The 23220-nt window shown below is 40.9% G+C and overlaps 1 protein-coding gene across 6 annotated transcripts in view; it reads left to right on the forward strand.

Annotated features, from left to right (window-relative positions):
• NCOA7 (nuclear receptor coactivator 7) overlaps positions 1 to 23220 on the forward strand; it is a 114686-nt gene that overhangs the window by 77253 nt on the left and 14213 nt on the right. For 4 of the 6 annotated variants that reach the window (XM_014456255.2, XM_023754198.1, XM_023754195.1 and 1 more), the window contains 5 exons: positions 1837 to 1950; positions 2966 to 3091; positions 4545 to 4729; positions 7424 to 8463; positions 9335 to 9503. In XM_014456255.2, coding sequence (XP_014311741.1) covers positions 1837 to 1950; positions 2966 to 3091; positions 4545 to 4729; positions 7424 to 8463; positions 9335 to 9503 — 1634 coding nt within the window. The remainder of the gene's footprint in view (positions 1 to 1836; positions 1951 to 2965; positions 3092 to 4544; positions 4730 to 7423; positions 8464 to 9334; positions 9504 to 23220) is intronic. The other 2 variants (XM_023754199.1, XM_023754196.1) reach the window with 1 other exon arrangement.

Consider the following 23220-nt stretch of genomic DNA (forward strand, 5'->3'; position numbering starts at 1 on the left):
CGCACAGTAAAAAACTCAGGCTGATTCACTATTCTTTTACTCTGTCCATAAACAGATAGTTTATAGGTACTTGATTAAGGTCCAGTAGGCAACGAGGTGTAAGGACTATTGAAATATGCCTACTATGAGGATGACAATACCAGGAATAGGCACTCTAGTTTGTTCTTTTTTGCCTTGGAGTGGCTATTTGACTTGGGCAAGTCACTTTCTTCTTTGGACTTCAGTTTTCTAGTCTCTGAAGTTAGGGGTTGGGCTGCATTGTCTTAGGTGTCCTCCAGCTGTTGTTGTGCTCCCCAGCACTCATCTAACTAAAGAGTTAGGTGCGGTTAGTTGCCCCAGGACTTGGCTGTCCTCTTGATTTTGCCAGCAAAGATAAGGAATTGAGAAGAGTAGCACTGATTGAGGGGCTTTCAAAAACTGTAGATGATATTTTGCTTTCAAAGACTTCTTCGTAGACCAGTGATGGCGAACCTTTTGAGCTCGGCGTGTCAGCATTTTGAAAAACCCTAACTTAACTCTGGTGCCGTGTCACATATAGAAATTTTTTGATATTTGCAACCATAGTAAAACAAAGGTTTATATTTTTGATATTTATTTTATATATTTAAATGCCATTTAACAAGAAAAATCAACCAAAAAAATGAGTTCACGTGTCACCTCTGACACGCGTGTCATAGGTTCGCCATCACTGACGTAGACTGTCTTGGAGCTCAGAGGGTTAGGCATCCCTCTCATCTCAGTACATCTGGTTAATCAAAACTGGTTTTATCTGCTCTGGTTTCAGAAAATTTGAGACTCACCTGTCTAGAGACTCAGTTGATGGTCACCTTGAGGTAGGAAAGAGAACTGGTATGGCTGGGTGAGTGACCCACCACACGTCAGAGGTGATTTTCAGAGGAGGTTACGCGGGAGCTTATTGAACTAAAACTTTACTCTAGACTTTCTGATGTTTCACAGCCAGTTTTATGGCTTATGTGTCCATTTGGAGCCCAGATTTTTAGTAGTAATTTCTCCTTATTTTTTCTTGATGTCGATTTTCCCACCTTAATCTTAATGTGTCTTTTGTTGTTGCCTTGTTTTATTTTTTCTGGATTGAAGAGAGCTTTAAATAACTAAAGTTAAAACAGAGATATGCCTGGAGGGTTGGGAGAGAGTGAATAACAGTTTTGAACAGCTGTTATATTATTAGCCCTGAATTGTGTTTTATAACATTAGAGACCATAATATTAAGATTGTATTTAATATATACCAAAAGGTGCCGTGTCTCATTAAAAGAGTGTTGAATGACAAGATCATAATAACATTTCGGAACCAGATTTTTATTTTTGTTTCTAGGTAATCGAGACAGTGATGGAAGGGAAAGTATTGAGATTATCAATAATACAGTGTATAGTTTATCATATAAGGACCTCACTACATTATCACTCAGGGCCTGCTTGGAGTTAGCAAACCTGGATTTGTTTTCATCTCTTCCTAACACAGGTGTTATGTTTAGAAGCATACCGTGTACTGCTATGTACTGTGCTCCAGGCTTCATTGGACCCACCCGCTTCACATGGCTTGTGCAGAATACTCACCCACCTTGATCTCCACTTTATGAGCTTCTGTAGTGTCTGTAGGTGTGTTCGGTACCCTTTGCACAGCACACGTTCATATTGCTGCATACTGTTTCACGGATTAGTCTGAAGACCTCAAGTTGCTTATGAGTTCGGTGAAAGCCAGCTAGGTCTTAGTCGTGCATTTCACATGATACTGTGCGGAGAGTAACTGCTCTAAACGTTGCCTAGGGTTTGCCTGATTCTCGGTACTCACCTTGGTTCTCTTTTCTATTCTCAGGTTCTTTTTGTGCCAGATGCCAACTTTCCCTCTAGTACCTTAAAGTTATCATCGTCCAGTCCTGGTGCTACTGTGTCTCCTTCATCATCAGATGCAGAATATGACAAACTGCCTGTATGTATGTCATTCATGTACTGAAGTGCATATTTTTGTATGAACTTAAAAATATAGACTATACAGGGTGTCCCCCAAAATGTAAACACACTTTGTATGATTATAAAGTTAGTGTTTATTAACATACAGTTCATTTTCAAAATTAAAAGAATCTGCAGCAATGAATACTTTATTTTGTCAATGTCTGTTTTCAAACTGATGACCATTCTGGTCCAGGCACTGCTGATAATGCGAAGCAACAGAATTGCAAATATCAAGAATCATTTCGTTCGGTACTTGTGCATCTTCAATTTATTGACTGTTGCTGGTTTTGTACGTAAACTTTAATTTTTATGTGTCCCTATTAAAAAAAAGTCTAGTGGCACTTTACGATAAATTTTCTTTGTTCAAAGCTTAGACTGGCTTCAGCCATTATTTCAAATCAGTTAAACATGAAAAGGAGTGAAAATGGAGTTAGCAGCCGTTAAAGTGTGTATACATTTTGGGGGGACACCTTATATGTTCCATGTTCTTTTTCTCAAGATTTCAACTTAAATTTTCCCCAGAGGAGCGGAGTTAAGTGTAACTTGTTGTTAATTGAGAGAATGTATTTTATCCAGAAGAAGCCTGTTCACATTTAAAGTCTCAAAGGCAAAACACATGCCTTGTTTACATAGGTATGAAGTTAAACTCTCACCAAAACTGGTAGTTTATTTGCACTCCTTTTATTCCTTTTTCTAAAGAAATTGAACCATGAGTCAACTGTGAATTCTTTTATTTAGGTTATTTTCTAAGATATTGGATGAGCCATTTTTTATGGGTTCATAGATATGTACTTTTTAAAAATTTTCTGTTTGATTTACATAATTGTTATATATATGTAATATTTTTGAATGACCAAAGACATTTGTCTTATATATGTTTAAGTTAAATAGAAGCAGGTTATTTACAGGGAACATGTGTGGCTTGATTTACATAAGTAATCTGTTTTGAGAAATTGCTTCTATTTGATGTTGGAAATTTTTGCTTTGTAAAGGATGCTGACTTAGCAAGAAAGGCCATAAAACCCATTGAAAGAGTCTTATCCTCTACTTCTGAAGAAGACGAGCCTGGTGTGGTAAAGTTTTTAAAAATGAATTGTCGATACTTCACCGATGGAAAGGTATGTGGCAGTGCAGTTTCCTTTTCTTGGAATCTATGGGAAACAAAGCTAGCTTTTAAATTACTGAAGGCAGGCCACCTTAAACGGTCTCACCCCGTTTCAGCATAAGATTTCACACATGCCCATTAGTTCTCCCCAGTTGAATGCCTGGCATTTTACTTGTTGAGGGAAATGTGATCAGTGCTTCTTTGTGACCCTGGATTCAGCATTTTATTTTCAGTTCTTGGCCTAGTTGGGAGACAGTGTAGTATACGTTTAACAGCAAATGATGGAGTCAGACCCATTGAATTTAAATTCCAACTCTGCCACCCATTAGCTGTGAGACCATGGGCACGGTGTTTAAATTTCCTGAGCTTCCATTTTCCTCATCTATAAAATACGAATAGTAATAACATTTAATTAGTGGGGTATTGCAATTAAAAGGGAAAATTCATGTGGAGAGCTTAGTACCTAACCTGGAAAATGGTGAGTTCTCCGCCCTTCTGCTGGAGACGCTGGTATTAAAATGTCTGCTGTCGTGTGTTTAGTTTTTTGGTGGTTGTGTTTTTTTACAAAGAGAAAATCCAACTTTCTTCCTCTGAGGAAACGGTTGTGTTGATAAAATGGAATTCCTGTCCTCATAGTAGAGACGTTATGGCAGGTTCCAAACAACAGAAAAATGGGTATTGATACAGACTTGTAACCTTTTCAGTCAAGAAGAAGTAATGCTTGAGATGCACAACATTTTGCAAAGATTATTACTGAAGTCATTAAGGGCACAAAATAAATTATTTACCTAAAGGGATTCATCTGTATCCTCCTGTCTTTGGTGGATAATATCCCTGTGGCCATCCAGGTCTATATTATAAACTGACCAAGCTTCAGACAAAAAACTGTTGGTTTTTGCTTTGAATTTCCATAGTTCAGCTATATGCACTTCTGCAAAAATGTTATATTCCTGTTTGTGTCAAATTTTCCTGGATGTAGGCTTTCTAAACATTTTAGAGAGAAATACTAGGACCGTTCTTTGGCACCGTGACTCGGAGACAGCTGGTCCCTTAGCACAGTACCATACACTTGTTGGACACATGGCGAATACGTGCTGAGTGAATTGTACAGCACCCTGTTCTCCATCGGGAACGCATCTGGGACAGCCCCTCTCATTTTACAGACAGGAATTGGGGAACCTGAGACTTATGTGTGTAACCCAAGATCCCAGCACAATTATACTACTGTAGCAGCTGCACCAGAACCAGGCTCGGTTGATTGCCACAGATTTTCTCTGCCTCACCCCACAGTACCCAACACTGCATTTCTCCAGCCTGTTTCTCCAGCCCTCTTAAAGGGGACAGGATTGTCATGTAGGAGTCTGTGGTTCACCAAAGTCAACCGAATGACAGTATGAGTTCATTAAAGCTCTGTGACGGTTGTATTTCTGCCTGTAGTGATTCTGTCCTGTTCATTTGTCCTGCAGGGTGTGGTCGGAGGTGTCATGATTGTCACTCCTAACAACATCATGTTTGATCCTCACAAGTCCGACCCCCTGGTCATTGAAAATGGGTGTGAGGAGTATGGCCTCATTTGCCCCATGGAAGAGGTGGTTTCCATTGCCCTCTACAATGACATTTCCCACATGAAGATCAAAGATGCCTTGCCATCGTAAGAGACATTTCTTGTTTATCAGGAAAAAAGGGGGGCTGGCGCAGGGGTTCTTGGGAGAATTAAATGCAATTAAAAGGTGAGAGCATTGGCAGGAGCAAGAGATTGTGTGGAGGTGAATTTGAAGGTGGAGATTTGTGCACTAATAATAGAAAGGGAAGATACATCTTTTTTTTTTTTAAATATATTTTTATTGATTTTTTTACAGAGAGGAAGGGAGAGGGATAGAGAGTTAGAAACATCGATGAGAGAGAAACATCGACCAGCTGCCTCCTGCACATCTCCTACTGGGGATGTGCCCGCAACCAAGGTATATGCCCTTGACCGGAATCGAACCTGGGACCTTTCAGTCCGCAGGCCGACGCTCTATCCACTGAGCCAAACCGGTTTGGCGGGAAGATACATCTTTACAGAAAGATTTCTCTCCTTGTGAGATTGTGTTTGATGATCCAGGATACAAGGCTAATGCCATAGCTGTGAAGAGAGAAGAGTTAAGAATTGACTGCCAATATGCTGAAATTATTTCCACGTTGTACACTATATAAAGACATTTCAGTCTAATGAACAATGAGCAAAATAGGTTATATGAGTGGAATCCGTGTGAAATGAACTTAGTATTATTGGCTCAGAATTCCATCACTTGTTTAAACTTTTAAAATAGCTTAAAATTTTATTATTACTAAAAATTGCATGGTAAAACAACTATAAATTAGCTGCAGTGTGCAAATAGTTTTTAAGTGTGTGTGTGTAAAATCTCTCCATCCTCACCTTTAGGGCTTTGTAATTTTTGTGTAGGACATTTTGCAACTCCAGCTGCCACAGAAAATAGGAAGGGAACAACTGAAAGGATTATTGATCATCATTAGGTTCCTGGCTGAGTCTAGAAAACATTAATCAAAAGCAGATTTGGTTGACACAGCTATGTACTTTGCCCCAGCAGTGCTTGGCAGCTGCAGTGCAAAACAAACAAACAAACAAAAAAAAAAACCCAGATGACTAAATTAATCTCAGCTTGGAATAGGTAGAAGAACAAGAAGGGAGAGGTAGACAATAAAGGTAGTACAGGAGGCTGATTAGAGTGCAGTCAAATGTATTCTTTCTGGGGGTCAAGCTAGGTAAATAAGGAAGCGATGAGAAAGGGGTTTGGATGATAGTGGAAGAAAGTTTTGCTTATATACCAAGAACGTGAAGAGGTGGGTTTCTTTGTTGCAGGACTTCTTGTAGCCTTTAATATGAAAAATTAAATTTTGGTCCTAATATGGAAAGGATACCACATTACACATTTGTTTGACGCTAGGATTGAAGCATCTTTAACATCTGAATGCTAGTGTTGGGCGGCACATTTCTGTGTATGCAGGTTCCTGTGGAACAGAGACGTCATCAGTCACTTTTTAGCATGTGGCACTTAGGGACTCAGCAAATGCTTATTGAATTGAAGTGAATTATGAATTAAAGAGGCTTTTTAAAGCATTTGTCAGAGTCTAGCAATTATGTAGGCTCTTATTTTCTATTGGAAAAAGCATGGATGTTCCATGCAAGTGATTTATTAAATAACTGGGGAGACAGTCTTATAACTTGAGAACTTGGTGGTTCTTTGTTGTTTTATTGTCATAATTATTTCAAAGCCAGAATAATAAAGTATTACCTGAATATGATCTAGCCTTTTTAGAAAATAAAATGATTTCTGAAATCTGAAAATGTTATTTTTTGAAAGGGTTTGTATATCTCTGTGTTTTAACCCAGTGTAGACACTAAGGTGAGTGAAAACCTACTTGAGACATGTAGGGTTACTCAAGATATTTCCAGTCATGGATTAACACATGTGGTTGTGTTTTGTTTTACCAATTATTTTAAATTTTGGAAAACATGTTTAATCAATATTTTTGTATAACTCAAACTGGATAGGAAGGAAAAATAAATTGACTGCAGCCCAGGACAGTAAGTTTCATCTGATAAACCAATTGCCCATTGCCATAAAATAAGATGATAACGGTTATAAAATGAAAGAGTTAAGAAGTTTAAGCTTAGCTAAGAAATGTGAACTAAGTATTATAAGTAAGAGTTTATTTGGCTTATTTACTCTTCTATAAATTTTTAAGTTGTAAAATGGAACAGGTACTATATATTCACGTTAATAGTGGAAGCTTCCTCTTGCTCCCTTGGGAATAGAAGGATGTCTGTGTTTGGAAGCATTAGATCCTAAGCCATGAAACCCAAAATTAGGGTTCACTTTATAGAATGGTTAAATGTATAGCTACTCAAGGAGCCATTCAGAATTAATGTAGTTGGTTTACTTACTATTTTATAAAAAGGAAAAGTTTTAAATATTTAAGGAAGTTTAGTCATAGTACTAAAACCTTTCCTCTCCTTCATGAAAATCAGGAGCATTATTTCATCATTGGAAGCCTGGTGGGAGACATCTCCATGCTCATTATTGACTTCCAGAACCCTCCATGTCTTCTAGCAGGATATGCAGCTTCCATGGTTCTTTGTTTTGCCACTCCTTATGTTTCATTTTGAAGTTAATTTTTAAATTTCATTTTCTTATTCTGAAATCATTTAAACATATTTAAGTTGTGTTCTATTTATGTTTTGGTTTTCAGCTGGGTTTTGTTTTGGTTTTTGCTTTTCCTCCATTTTGTTTTTGTTTTGCTTTTAACATTCCATGTGCACCCACCATTTTTCCCTCAACAGTGACCTACCTCAGGATCTTTGTCCTCTGTACAGGCCTGGAGAATGGGAAGACCTAGCTTCGGAAAAGGATATCAACCCCTTTAGTAAGTTTAAATCCCTCAGCAAGGAAAAACGGCCGCACAGTGGAGAGAGAACCATCACTGCAGATTCCAAATCCACAAGGCCTTTGGAGAAACCAACAGAATACACACACACGCAGCCCTCAGACAGCTCTGGGTCAGGACAGCTAAAGAACCTGGAATCCTCTGTGGAGGCAACCGAGGGATCTACCACAGCAACTCAAGTCAGCAAGCAGCCTCCTGACCCTCCTACTGAATTTAAGTCTGTCGCCAAAGAAAATTCCCTTCTAGGAGAAGAAGATGACTTCGTTGACTTGGATGAGCTGCCTTCCCAAAATGATAGTGGAATGGACAAAAGAGACACCTCAAAGGAGTGCCTTTCTCTCCACCCAGAGGAGCAAAGGAAGGCTGAGTCACAGGTCATTAGTTCTGCCACGGACATGCAGGCGCAGTCAGCCCTGAGCTTTTCAAGAACAGAAAGTGATGCTGAACTGAAGGGGGCCCTAGATTTAGAAACCTGTGAGAAACAAGATAAAATGCCTGAGGTGGACAAGCAATCTGGTTCTCCCGAAAGCCAGGTGGAAAACACATTGAACATACATGAAGATCTAGATAAAGTTAAACTCATCGAATACTACCTTAGTAAGAACCAAGAAGGGTCACCTGAGAACTTGCAGAAGGCAGAATTCAGTGATGGCAAAAGGATTGAGCCAGGGGGAATAGACATCACTCTCAGTAGTTCTCTTCCCCAGGCCGGTGAGCCCCCAACGGAGGGCAATAAAGAGCCAGATAAAAACTGGGTGAAGGAGAGAGCACCCCATCCCCTACAGCTGGGCTCTTCTACAGAAGAAAATCTGAGTCAAGAGTCTCTAGGCAACTCTTTGGAATCTACCCAGGACAAAAGCTGCCAGGGCGCACAAATGGATAATAAGTCTGAAATCCAGTTATGGCTGTTAAAGAGAATTCAGGTACCTATTGAAGGTAAGCCACTTCTGTTTACTGTCTTTCTATTCTGTTGTATAGTCGGCCTTTCTTACATAAGCACATGCACAAGTAGTACCATTTGAGAGGAGTGTTTTCTCAATAGAGCATATCTTTACTGATAAATTAATACTTGGGAAAATTAGCAATATATGCTATCTAATTTGGAACTTTAGGGCAGATTTCTATTTCAAAAGTAGTTTTTTTTTTTATCTTTCAAGTAAATTCCCTTTTTGACATTGAATTTCTAAATCTAAAGGAGTTTAAAATATTTTTGAAGATAGTTCTAAACTGTTGCATTATGGTGTGACTGTGTCCTCAGTATCATTCTGGTATTTTTGCCTGGCCGGCATGGCTCAGTGCTTGAGCGACCAACTGTGAACCAGGAAGTCACAGTTCGAATCCCATCCAGGGCACATGCCCGGATTGCGGGTTGTGGGCTCCATCTCGATGCAGGAGGCAATCAGTGGTTCTCTCTCATCATTGATGTTTCTATCTCTCTCTCCCTCTCCTTTCCTCTCTGAAATCAATAAAAAAAATATATTTTTTAAAAGTATTATTGTGTCTTGTCACAATTCTTCACTGGTTGGTATTATGTTGGTTTTTATGCTTATTCACAGTACATAGCATCTCATGTGATGTAGACCAAGCTGAAATGTCCAAAGCTTTCTCCTTCCGTGCTCAAGAAGCTCCTTTTGTGTTCTGAAAACTTTAATTAGTCCCAATGTGATGATGATGTGTGATGTTTCTGCCATATGTTTTGACTTTCCATCACTATGAGGGGATTAAACACTATTCTTTGTAAGTTGAAAGGTTTTGCTGCCACCAGTGTTGTCAGTATTGAGGAAGATATTTTGCATGTGTGATTCAGATATGCTTCCTTCAAAAGAAGAGAAAAGCAAGACTCCACCCATGTTTCTGTGCATTAAAGTGGGAAAACCGATGAGGAAATCTTTTGCCACACACACGGCAGCCATGGTCCAGCAGTACGGCAAGCGAAGGAAGCAGCCCGAGTACTGGTTCGCTGTTCCTCGGGAGAGGTGAGTGTGGGCCAGCATGGAAAATCTGGCCAGTTAGATCCTCATTGCATCTTGGGTTTTTGGGCATTTTTTTTACCTTAATTTTAAGATACTTCATTTTATTCTTAAATAAGAGATTTCTCTTGTACATTTTAGAATTTCTAGAAGAATATTATTTGAGTATAGCTTTCTGCTACAGTCCATCATAGAACTGCATGCTGAACCACTTTCATAACTTTCTAAGCAGTGGAATTTTAAATGAAGGAAGAGTTAGCTATTCTCAAGTGCTGGTAATTGGAAGCGTTCTTCCGTTGAGAAGAGAGGAATTCCATGGAGCAGATCCACACCCTCTAAGTGCCATAGAGAGGCCTAAGTGTAACTTTTAAAGTGCTCATTATTCTGGGGAACTGAGGATTGCTTTGGCCTTGTGGAGGGCGTATCTGTGACTCGGCAGCTGGAGAAATGTGACATGAGATCGCATGGATGGGTCGAGGGAATGCACGCCTCGGAGAGATTTGCATTATAAATTGCCAAAGAAGAAATGTTATTGGTTGTGTCACAGTCCAGGATGGCAGGTAGTGGCATAGGAATTCTTCAGCGGTGCATCACCGAACACATTTTTATAATAAAAATAGGGAACATTATTTTTAGAAAAAAATGATTCTCCCTTTTATATGTGGTAGAATAAAAATGTCTTTATAAAGGCCTTGCAGTTGGTTTTTAAAATTGTTAAACCCACACATATTTCTTTTTCCTAATTATTCATCCAGCCTCATCATCTGGGCAGACATTTTGGCACACACCTGCCAAGAACACATATACTCGGCAGGCTTCCTTGAGCATGAATTGCTCATAAAACAAAATTAATTTCCAAGCAAGGGTACACTTTCGGGCTGATTAGTACTCAGAATGAGAATTCTCATCAGGAATTGCCTCATTTTAATAAATTATAGTTTAATCTGGGAAATAAATAGGATTAAAATGCTTGGAAAAATTGACAGGATTTTAATTAATGAATTCGTGAATATCTTTTTGCTGTCTTAGACACAAACCCACGTTAACGTGAACATTAAACAATTTGTTTTGTATTTATATAATCTACTCCTCTACCTATGCCTGCAATCCCCACAGTATCTCATTGAAATTTTAACCAGGGATACTGTGAAGATAAAAAGAAATTTGTCCTTTGTTGTTATTTTAAAATGTTTCAACAGAAGCAGTGTAAATTTGTGAAGCCCTGTTAAAATCAGTGTTTGAAAATCAAGTGTCACAGCTAGACAGTACCTTAGAGATTTAAACCAATTCCTGATTTTTAGGTCTATAAAAAAGAGCACTGAACCTCTCAGCCACGTGAAGTTCCTGGGTCTATCAGAAAAACTACATATTACATATGTCATTTTTTCTCTGGGAAAATGTATTATAGGAACGGGACTCTTCTAGAATAATTAGAGCAATCTCACACATGTAGTTAATTCTACGGTCATTCTTTAACCCAGAAAAAGTCCGTAATGCTGAAGTAGTGTTGCTCTTTGACCTTTCATGCAAGTGGTTTCAGTGAGCTTTTTAAAGTAGGTCGCTTGTTAAATTCTGTTATACCTATTTTATCGCGTCCTTGACTTACTTGGCTAGCAAATTACTTGGCAACACTTCATTTTCTGTCTTGAACCAACTATTAATTAACCAAAGATTGTCTGGGGGGCATTCTATCTCACTGTGTTAATGATGGGTTCTTTGTGTAGATGTTTGGAAATTTGTGTTTTAATTGCTCCTTTATGCATTTTCAATTCTACCTACCCTAAAGGAAGCCACATTGTAATTTAAGACTGGAAAAGATGGAGAAATCCTGTAGTTAATTCCCATCCAGAACTCCAAGTACATAGTAAGACATAAGAAGTTGATTTTTGATTTATGAAATGCTTCAGGACTTAGACTCAACAAAGTCCTTAAGGAGCCAAGAAGTGGCATGCAGTGATTTTCTTACTCTGGTGATGATTTCTGGATTCCCTTGCTACTTGAAACTGAGTGTTTCCACTTGCCTTCCTCCTTAATGGATCCTTGCACGCACTGGAGTGTTACTAGCAGAGTGAAGAAGAATCTTCCTAGTGGTGGCTCCAGAGAAAGCCCCTCTGTTGGCTATGAAACAGCACCAGGTGCTGGACATAGGTTCTGCAACCTCAGTACTTGGGTTCTGGCTAAGAAATAATTCAGAGCCAAGACTCAAACTGTAAGAGAAAGTTTATTTAGAAAGTCACAGAGGCAGAAGAAGTAAGCTGTAGAAGAAATGGGCTCAGAAAATGAGTTACAGAGGCAAAAGAAGAGTCCTTGGAGCTGGGGAGGGGGGGAGGCGGGGGGAAGAGAGAGAGAGAGAAAGAAGAAGGAAGAGGAGGAGGAGTAGGGGAAGGAGAAGGAGACGGGGGAGGGAGGGAAAGAGAGAGAACGTGTAGGATCTCTGTCTTAAGGCTTTTATCTGGATACATTTTGGGGGGATACCCTGTATATATTTAATTCTTAAAAATTCTAAAATACCATGTTCCTCTAATCACCGTCTAATTAAGATCAGCATGCCCTTTGATTTATAAAGGATAGTTATATTTTGTACCTGCCCACATTTAGAATAAGCTCATCATATATGTTAAATTTATTGTTTTAGGAAGCATGATATTTCCTTACATGTCAAGAATAGTTGAAGTTGCCAAGCACTTTTAATAGTTGGGTGTTTGTTTTTTATGCTTTCAAAATTAAAATGAGTAATGTACCCATGAGCCCACAAGTATCTGTCCGTTTGAAAGGTGCTGTCCGTATTGTATATACACAGGGGTAATACACATATTGTATATACACTGCAAAAGTAGGTTTACAGTTGTACAATAATAAATCATACAAGAATACATTGTTTTGTGTATTCACACGGTCAACCTCTTTTTGCCAACCCCTGTATTTTTCAGATCCAATTTGTGAGCAGTAGCAGTACTTCCTGCAGTGTGTGTGAGCAGGCAGTTGAAGCTGATAATTACACTATTTAGGCTGACAGATCACTGAAATGGAGTAGGAAAGGGATTCTTCATACACTCAAAGTCATTTTCTTGGTTAATGAGGGAATGGAAATTTGCAGCATCCCCAAATTTACTCATCTCCTTGGATTTTTCTAAGTGTGTTTCAGGGATTATGGGCAGAGGAAGTGACTGACATTTGATCAGTGACACCCCATGTATGCTTATTAATTGAATGGAGAGTGATCTACTCAAAATTGTATGGAAACAAAGAGCTTGACTAAAATGTCCTTTTTCTGATAGTAGCTGTTTTAACTTAGTTGCAGGCTGGTTCTAGCATGGTCTCATTATTAGAATGAACTTTTATGTGCTACAGCGGTTATCTGGCCAAAATTTTCTTCTCTGAAGCTAGTATCACAAGATCCAGTTACCTTATTTTACATGACTCGTTGGAACACAGCACCATGAACCTAAACTGCAGTTTCCTATTCATTAGTTCTTCCACTTAAAATCTGTTTTGTACCTTATGGCCCCAAAAATCTTGTAGAAAGGTATTTTGGTCTTGTCACATTGCCACAAAAAACACCTTCAGCCTTCAGGATTAAAGTTCAAACCCCTTGTTTGCTCTTACAGCCCTTTGCACACTGGCCTACATTTCTAGCCTTTCCTTGATTTGCCTGAATCTGCAGGTTTATTGAGATTGGTCACTTTATGAGTTTTACCCAACAAGTCTAGGACCTTTGTAGACTGCACATTTTTCAAATACTATTTCCTAAACTCCAGCACTGTCTCTTCTCTACCAGCGTAGATTCTTGTTTCCCAAAACAATGCACTCTACAGTGATCTCTCCCTACACTGGCAATTACAGTCCTCTCCCAACCTACACTTGTCTGGTGAGCAACCCACAGGCACAGAGGCACTGGGGGGAGGCGTCAAAGTCTGGCTTTTCCCCCCTCACAGTCGCAATCGATCTCATTTTCTAAATTCTGAAATGTTGTGGACTAACGCCTGTGGAGAAATCTATTCCGTTTCATAAATATGAAAATGTATGGAGTTAACAAAGATTCGTGGCTTAAATCAATGGATGACAAAGTTAACTTTGTAATAAAGTCATATAGGAGCCTGTAAACAGAGTCCTCAAGTCCTTCAAACACCCTGCTGCGTTGGATGTGGGTTATAATCTCTTAATCATTCTCCATAAGGTGATAGATACACAAAGGGGCATTATTTTGTTCTTGCTTTACATGAACCCTCTGTAGCATTTGACATCATTGACCATCCCCCAATTGACATCCTCTTTCCTTCTAACATCCCATCCCCATCTTTTCTTCCTCTGTTTCCTCATTAAACGTTACCCTTTAAATGGCCCTCTCTCTTTCTCAATATACACAGTTGCCTGCACCTAATTCATTCTTTCTTATATGCCCATTATTTAAAGCTATCTTAGAACTTTTGCACTGTGCTCCAAACACATATATACCTCGTAGTCTTCAATTTGGGGATCATCCACAGATGGAACAAACACAAGACAGATCATGCCCCAAACTGGGTTTCTAATTTCCATCTCTGTCCCTGCCACTGGCCCCAGAACTCCTGCCTCCTGTGTTCTCCGTCATGGTAACTGGTACCACCAGCCATTCAGTCCCCGGGACCAGATTGTGGGCATGAGCTTGCTTCGCAGTCATCGCCCCACATCGATCAGTCACCTCATCTAGTTAATTTTATCCATTTAACTTCTCTAGGATCTCTTGCTCCCATGTTGGCTTTTCCATGGATAACTAGCTATGTGTCGACGTTAAGAAATGTGAATCAGACTTATTGATGTTTGCTTGGAATGCCTGACTTCCCTCTGTCCCCACCTCACTTAATGGCACACGTTCAAATGTCTCCTCTAAGAAGCTTTCCCAGTCTGGGTTAGATGTCCCTCTACTGTATCACCTCTGTCATAGCACTTACTACACTCTTACAATGTGGACTTCTTGTGGCTTTTTCCTACTGGACCTTAACCTTCTGAGGGCAGAGACCAAGTCCTAGGACATTTGTATCCTAGAAACAGCATAGGGTCTACTGTGTAATATACTCTTAAATGTTAGTTGGATGGATGCATGAATAAATTAGCCTATCGTCCAAATAGAAAAAGATGTTTAAATAACTTAGCCTTATAATTAAAATAATGAATAGACTTTATAGAATATTTAGAAAAATACAAAAAAGCAAAAGGGAAATTAAAATCTCATACTTTTGTTACTCAAAGCTAACGATATTTTTATTTTTGTAGCCTCTTGGCCTTTTTTCTATGCATGGATTAATGCAATAATTAATCATACATACTTATACACTATTTTATAAATTTCTTTTAGTTAAGAGTGTCTTTCTCTGTCATTATTCTATCTGCCTGCATTTAGTGAGCATACTATATATTGCTTTTGTAACAGGAAGTAAAATAAAAAAGAAAATTGATTATCCTGTGAAACTCAGTTCACAATCGGAAGAAATCTAAGTCTTAAGGACCCTCATAAAGACTAAGCAAAATGCTCTTAAGAATATTATCCTTAGAGAAAAAAATGAATTAAAGGAATCACAAAGTGGTCTAGTTTCCTAGTATGAAAAATTTAACCATAGCTAATTCTAAATTTTCTGATCAAAAGTCACCTGACTTTTAATGGGATCAGGGCTAAGTTGAAATCTTTGATTACTGTCATTGCTGAGAAGACCATAGTGTTCAATAGTCTTTAAAACAGTTCACTTTCTAGTCCAACAGGTGTGGCTCAGTGGTTGAGCATCAACATATGAATACCAGGCAGTCATGGTTCCCTTCCCAGTCGGGGCACATGCCCGGGGTTGCGGGCTCCATCCCCAGTAGGCAGTGTGCAGGAGGCAGCCGATTAATGATTCTCTCTTATCATTGATGTTTCTCTCTCTCCCACTCCCTTTCTCTCTGAAATAAAAATATATTTTAAGAAAACACACAAAAAAAACCAAACTAGTATACTTTCTGGAACAACGAAGGCCTAATTAGCCAAACCTGGTATACCTCAGAATACAAACTGTATTCTGAAAAACTATTTTTAAGTGTCACACAACGTTATGTCATGCTATAATTTTATAATATTGTAAGGCATGTCGCTAAAAAAAGGAAAAAATAAAAAGGCCTTCAAAGCAACCCCTAAAGCAGCGGTTCTCAACCTGTGGGTCATGACCCCTTTGGCGGTCGAACGACCCTTTCACAGGGGTCGCCTAAGACCATCCTGCACATCAGATATTTACATTACGATTCATAACAGTAGCAACATCACAGTTATGAAGTAGCAACGAAAATAATTTTATGGTTCGGTCACAACATGAGGAACTGTAGTTAAAGGGCCAGAAGGTTGAGAACCACTGCAAAGGAATTATCTTTCTGTCCTTGTATTTAACATAACTTACAAGTTTTGGAAAACTACTGAACAAATACAGTATAAGGTATAGGATTATTAATTGCTTATGTAAATATCCACACTTCTTTTTTATTTAAATACTTTAAAACGTTTTTGAAATGATACTGCTTTCTTTCATGCTTTTCCTGGTCGTTTCACATTTTCCCCATCAACTTAAAGTTCTAGAAATTCATCGTTACCTTCCAGAAGGACCTCATTAGGCAGCCACTCTTCCGTAACTTCACTAACCAGCTTTGGCAGGTGCCTGGAGTTAATCAGTGACTCTGTGGCTGGAGGGACCTAAGCTCATGAAAAAATCACCCTTTATAAGTGAGCTCTTCACTGTGGTGGCTGTGCTTTCTGGTGGAGGAGTGAGCGCCAGCACTTTGGAGAGTAGCTCGTCGACCTTTCCTAGTGCGGGACCAATGGGTGCTGCACACAGCGTTTGGGAGTAAGTATGCAGAAACTGTGCTTTCTGAAAGCCTAATGCCTGCGGGAGCCAGACAAGGACTGGAGGGAGGGAAGCTCCGCGGCCAGTGTTAATTACGGGCTCTGGGGAACAGCTGCTGAGAACCGCTGTGCTATCTCCAGCCGATTGTTGCTATGAGGGAAGGTGAGCCTGGTGTTGCTAGGTTTTCCCATCATTTTTTTTTGTAAAAAGCTAAAAGATGAATTATGTGTCAAATCTCCCCAATTTTTAAGTAATATTCAGTCCAAAATGAATGCATCTGCTGCTGAGACCAAGCTATGGGCTAACAGCCAAAGGGCCTCTGGCATTGGTGTTAAATAAAAAGGTTTAGTTTTTACTTATTTTTGAGTGAGCCTTTTTATAACTGTAACTGGTGGTTTTGATCAGTGATTCTCAAAGAACTTTCCTATTATTTTTGGTGAACCAGACGAAGAGGCATATTTAGTTAGTTCTATGTAAATAAAGCTTTCTTTTATAGGCACACTGAGCCCCTTTAAGAATGGAAATTATACCTGGGCATCAGTACCAACCATTGGTTTCATTTGGAGTTGCAGAATATTGCATTCAGAAGGGACTTTACAGGGCAAGGAAAGTGACCTTTTTCATAAAAGGATCTCGGGTCAGGCCATGGAGGTGGGTTTTAAAAGGTGGCAGTTTGCTAGTAACAACCTTTGTAAGTGAAGAGTGCTTTGCCCTATTGGGCTTCTGTGTCTGTATTAGGATGGAGCCTGAGGAGGCTTTGGATTGGAATGCATGGAACTACCTTTAATTATAATCAACAAAACAAGTGGGGCTGCATACATATATATGTCAGGTTGTATTCTTTTTTCTGCTGTTGTTTCATTATTTCTCATTCTCTGTGCCATAGTGTATTCTGAAGTTTGTTTGTTTTTAATGTAATAGCTGATGGATTGATTAATGGTTCCTGCTCGTACTTTTTCCACCAGGTGGGTGGTTTGGAGGTTATGTCTTGCTCTGTATAGGCAGCCACAATTGTTTTCTTACCAATCAAGTGACTTTTGATAAAACAAGAATTGCTTTCTGAGTCATTTTGGTCAAGTTTGTTGGTTCGTATGGTAGCAAGTTTTAGATCACCACACAGAAGGGACTTTCTAAAGGATCTGTGTGAAAGTAGAATGAACTTCTTACACATTTGATGCTTCAGATGCCTATATAAGTTTTCTTATCTTCATTTCAGAAGCTCAGAGAGATTAGCTATTAGTTACTGCAAGCCTAAATGCCTGTAGGAGCAGACCGAGGAATGGAGGGAGGCCAGCTCCAAGGCTAGTGTGAACTAACCGCTCTGAGGAACAGCTGCTGAGAGTCCTGCACACCTCCAGCCAAATGATCCCAGGCCCTGCAGCTAGTAGCAAGTGGAACCAATTTGGGAATCCAGGTCTTTAACTTAGAAATGTGTACTTTTTAAAAAACTTTACCTAACAGCTAGAATTAAAAAAAAAAAAGTAAAAAAGCAACAGTAAATTAAATACTACCATAATTGGTAGTCTTGTTTGATAAGATAGATTGTAATTATACCTAAAGCTCATACACCTGAAGTATGAACAGAATAATGTTTTGTTCCAAGCATCAACTCAGATTTTTTTTTTTTAACCAGGTTTTATATCCCTCAACCCTGCAGCTTTGTCATTGACCTGCTTTTCTTAACTAGTGAAACCAGGACAGTGGGACTCACCCTAAAGGAAATGGTGAAGCAGGTTGAGACCATGAGCTGATCTGAGGTTGAGGCCAGGTTCACCTCTAACATAACATACCGTGTGGCTTTGGGCAAGTTAGCCTGTGGAAGCACCTGTGTCTTCCTCTGTTAAATGGGAACGACCATTGGAGTGGCCGCCTCGTGGGGTTACTGTGGAGGAATGCACTTGCCCAGGCACTGGGTGAAGTCAGTTGTTGCTGCTGCTATGACCTCTCCCACAGTCGCAGGGCTTTGCTGCCTTCCAAGATCCTTCTTTGCGTTTCTTTTTTCAGCAATGGCAGCTTCCTCCGGTAAACAGAGATCTGTCACTTGAATTAGGAGTTTCTTTTGGGGTGAATCCTGAGACGAGCCTGTGTTGATGATAAAGACCTTTGAGTTTAGGAAGAAATCTGATTCAGCCTGAATTTATAATTTGACGGGAAATGTGCACAAAGCCCGAGTGCCAGGTGTTGTGTCCTTAGTAACTGTCGCTTGATGGATTTGAACTAATTCTGTGCCTGGAGGAGTATGTATGGCAAGCGTCTCCACCATGTCCCCTGCACGCCTGCGCTCTGGCCTTGATCCTCTCCTGGCTGGATCACTGTTGTAGCCTTCTCAACAAAGCCTGTGTTTCTAGTCGGTTTTATCGTCCCCTGACCTTCCCTGCGTGGCTCCACAGCAATCTTTCTAAACCACGGATCTGGCCTGGCCTCCTCCCTGCTAGAGCCCTGGCTGTCGCCTCCCCAGTGCCGCTCAGGCTTCAGGCATTCACACTCTTCCTTCACAGATACCCCCGTATCTGCACGCTGTCTGTACTGCTCTTCGCTCCACAGCTGTCTTTAAATAGACTGAAATTGTTCTTTAAAGGATTTAAATCGTTCTTTTTTCTCTCAGCCTTCTCCTGAGCAGTAGTATCTGTGAAATCAGAAGTACAATATGCTCGCTGTATTTACTGCTGATACTCTTTAAATAAAGATTTACCTATCTAAATATGTTCCTCTGTGTATCTGCCGAAGTCGGCCACACTTTGGGAAACAGTAGTCTCAGGGTAAGGTCCAAGCCTTTGGTCTTGTGCCAGGACTTTCTGTGACCCAGGGACCCACCCAGGGACCCAGCCCCTCTGGCTTTTTCTTTCTCGTCTCCTGCCACTCCATTAAGTAAAGAATAAATCTGGCCCTTTCATCCCTCCTGTTAGGAATTCCTCCCCTGCCTGATGTGTTCTGTTCAACACAGTCAGCCCAGGTGCCCACTGGCTTCGGTCGGGTGTCGCTGGAATTATGTAAGGAGGTTTTGTTTACACCCCTCAACCTGAGGACTGGGGCTTCCCATCTTTTCTGTCTGTCAGAAGTCGCCAGTGCCCTGTTGCATTGCCCTCCTTCCTCTCTGCCGTGTCCAGGGTGACCTCCTCCAGCATCACCCTGCTGTAACATGCCATGTCTGTTTGCACATGTTCCCTGCTGTGGAATGCCGTTTCCCCTTCTTCCTGTAACTGACTGGTCCTCTGTCAACACCGAGCTTAACCATGACCCCTGACCGGGCCCTACCCTGACCCCTTACCGGGCCCTACCCTAAGGTGATTCTCCCCCGGGCTTAACCTTTGTCATCACTCTTCTTAAAAAATAAATAAAGATCTTAAAAAATAAATAAAGAAGCCCCAGCTAGTTTGGCTCAGTGGATAGAGCATCATGCCGGTCAAGGGCACATGCCCAGGTTGTGGGCTCCATCCCCAGTAGGGGGTGTGCAGGAGGCAGTCAATCAATGATCCTCTCTTATCATTGATGTTTCTCTCTCCCTCCCTCTCCCTTCCTCTCTGAAATCAATAAAAATATATTTTTTAAAAAATAAGAAAGAAAGGGAGGAAGAGAAAGAAAGAAAAGAAAAGAAAAGAAAAGAGAAAAGAAAAGAAAAGAAAAGAAAAGAAAAGAAAAGAAAAGAAAAGAAACAGTTTGGGCATAGAGGCCAGAGTGTATGTTGGAGCAAACATATAATAGCATATGGCAGGAACCAGGAGTACATTTGGGGATTAACACAGAACAAAGCTCTCTGGCAGCACCAAGGAGTTTGCATTATCATAAACCTGTGGGGAGTTCTTAGAAGAATTGTGCATAGCTGGGTGAAGTGATCAGACTTGCGTTTTATAAAATCGCTTCTGATTCTCTGCCATTTCTTCCTGGCTTCCTTCCAGGACCACTTCTACCGCTTCCTCCTTAAACATTAGCATTTGTCAGGACCCAGTTCTTGACCCATTTTCCTGCTCTCGTGTTGTTACCACATCCATAGCTTAATGACCAGTGGAGTGGCAATTAGGGGAAGTGTCCTGGGCTAACAGAGGCTGAGAAATATGATGCATCGAGACCACAGGATGAGTCGCTGAGTGAGCTTCGAAAAAGCCATCAACAGGTCAAGACAAACGATGCCCAAGATACTGTTCGGTTTGATAATAGGTCACTTGGAGAAAAGGAGCTTCACTGAAGCAATGAGGGAGGGAACAAGATTTAACATTTTTTACCTCTTTTTAGACCGTATCTGAAGCAGATTTAACACAGAGCATATACAAAAAGGTTAATAAAATCAGAATGGAAAAAAATTCAGGAATGAAAAGAAGGTGGAAAATAGACTAAGCCAAATGTTAATAATGAACTCTAAAGGAAAGATGAGTTATGGGAAGGGAGCTTTAGAGAAAAACGAAATTTAGAGGCTTTTATATGTTTAGGATGGGGAAATGCAAGCAGGTTTGTGTATTAAGATGGAGATAAAGGGATGGAGAGGACAGAGAGGTGAGGTGGAAGACATGGAGGGAATTCACCAGGGAGGGGACCTGTCGAAAATACAGAGGGGAGGGTTAAAGCTGGAGAGGAGTTCATTTTTCTGCAGAGAAAGATCGCTAAGAGGGACAGCGGAGGGGAGGGCATCATGAGGATGGTATAATGAAGGGAGCTGTGCTCAGAGAGGGAGGCGGGTACGAGGTTGAGGGTGAGAGCTTGAGAAAGCAGAGGTCTGGAATAGCTGTGTGTGGAGTAGCCAAGGAAGAGAGCTGGAGGGAGGGTTTTTTCCTAGCCAAGGTTAGCAGCCTCTGATTTATAGTGGATTCCTTAAGCATGAATCAGCAAATCCAGCAATCTCCATGGAAAGGGAGGAGTTAGAAAGATGAGTGTTTCTCTCTGTGGGCAGGTGTTTGGAAGGGCAGGTGCTGTGGAAGGCTCAGTGGCGCGCCGCTAGGGGACAGCAGCGAGGGGCAGATGGAAAGATTGTCCTGTAAGGATGTGCACCCAGGAGGGTCTAATGGCTGGGGAAAGAGGAGGGATGGGGGTCACGGTGAGAGGCTAACTGATACAGTCTTGAGGGAAGGAGTGGGTGAGGTGGCGGCAGAGGGCCAGGAGGGGAATTTTCAGAACTTGAGGCCTCTTTCCACAGGGGAGGCTTGAGTTCTGGGAACTAATCACCAGGAAAACCCAGTGAGCCAAAAAGAGCCATTCCAAGAATTAGGTTAAATAAACTTCAATAAGTTTCTACTCTAATCTGGAAAGAAAAATGATGACGTCATATCCTTTTCCTCTCCTCCCCAATTAATTAGTAAAAATAACAAACAAAGGATGGAGAATTGAGCAAAAGGGGAGCTGGGGAGAGGGACATTGATTCTTCCATTTGGTTTCCAGGGGCCTAAGAATTAAGTAAGCAATTTGGTCCCAAATGAACTCTAATTTTCTCCTGTGGAACAGGCCTCGCCAATTCCCCCATTCCTCCTGCTTTTCCATCAGAAGCTTGGTATGAGGGCCCTCTCTGCATAAGAGAAGCAAGGCTATCATTGAGGGAAACCAGGGTGTGACAGTGTCCTGAATGTCTGAGAAGAGACACGAACCTTTCCCCTTGGGGTGCCCCATTGCAGAACATACTTTTAAGGTCTCTCGTCTCATATTACCTGAGGCCTCCAAGGCCAGGATGACTGTTGGCTGTAAGGTAGAACCCGCCAACTGAGAGAAGAGGGAGGCCTTTCAGGGCTGCTGCCCTCCCTGCCACAGCCAGTGGAGAACAATCCCCAGACACATGCCTGAGGTGAGGTGGCTGCCCCACAGTGCTGTCTCCAGGAACAGAGCACAGAGCTAGCAGTGCTGTGAGCCTGTTGATGAAGGTGTAGGAGGAGGAACAGGAAGCAGGCAGCCCTAAGGGCCACCCAGGGCTTCTCACTATTAGTACTTATGCTTCGTTAATAAAACCAAAGCCAAAGAAGTAGTCGCCCATACTGTGAGACGTCTGACTGGACAGGTACAGAAATGTACTTGTCCCCCTTGGAGGTCAGCATTCATAAAAGAAGAGCCCGTTAGCTTAGATTGGCTGGGACGTTTTCAGGGATGGGGAGTTTGGGCACATTATTAAGTCAGTGTTTTAATCTTTAAACTGGGCATAGTAACACTTGCCTCTTAGAGTTATTGTGCAATGGAAGGTCCCTGAGTCAGGGAATCACATCTTTTCTTTTTAGGTAGCAGGTATATTTCATCAGCATTGATAAAAACTATAAGGTTGCTTCTGTGTTTAACATTAAAAATGTTTATGGCCCAGCTGGCATGGCTCAGTGGTTGAGCTTCGACCTATGAACTAGGAGATCAGGGTTTGATTCCTGGTCAGGGCACATGCCTGGGTTGAGGGCTTGGTCCCCAGTAGGGAGCGTGCTGGAGGCAGCTGATGGATGAGTCTCTCTCATCATTGATGTTTCTATCTCTCTCCCTCCTCTTTCCTCTCTGAAATCAATAAAATATATTTTTTTAAATGTTTATGACTCTGATATTTTGAGAATGCCTTTTCCCTCCTTTCTAGAGACTTGCTCCTGTGGTAAGTCTAAGAAGCCCAGTGCTTACTCCGTTTAAAGGGCTGGCCCTGACTGCTGCAGAAGCAGCCACTCACTCCAGGGACAAACCTAGCAGACCCAAGAGGAGAGGCTTAGGAGTCACCCCAGGTTCCTACTCAGGTTGAGATATTTCTAATAGAATGGCATATGCAAGCAAGAATGTTTTATACCAAAATTGACATATACCCCCGGCACACACACACACACACACACACACACACACACACACTATTGCAGACACACACTATTGCAGGTGCTGGGACTGAGAGCTCTCATTCTCTGCTTGGAAACCAGCCATTTTTCTATTGATGAAGCCTGGAGATGTTA

This window comes from Myotis lucifugus, unplaced genomic scaffold (genome assembly GCF_000147115.1).
Source record: "Myotis lucifugus unplaced genomic scaffold, Myoluc2.0 scaffold_57, whole genome shotgun sequence".
NCBI lineage: Eukaryota > Metazoa > Chordata > Mammalia > Chiroptera > Vespertilionidae > Myotis > Myotis lucifugus.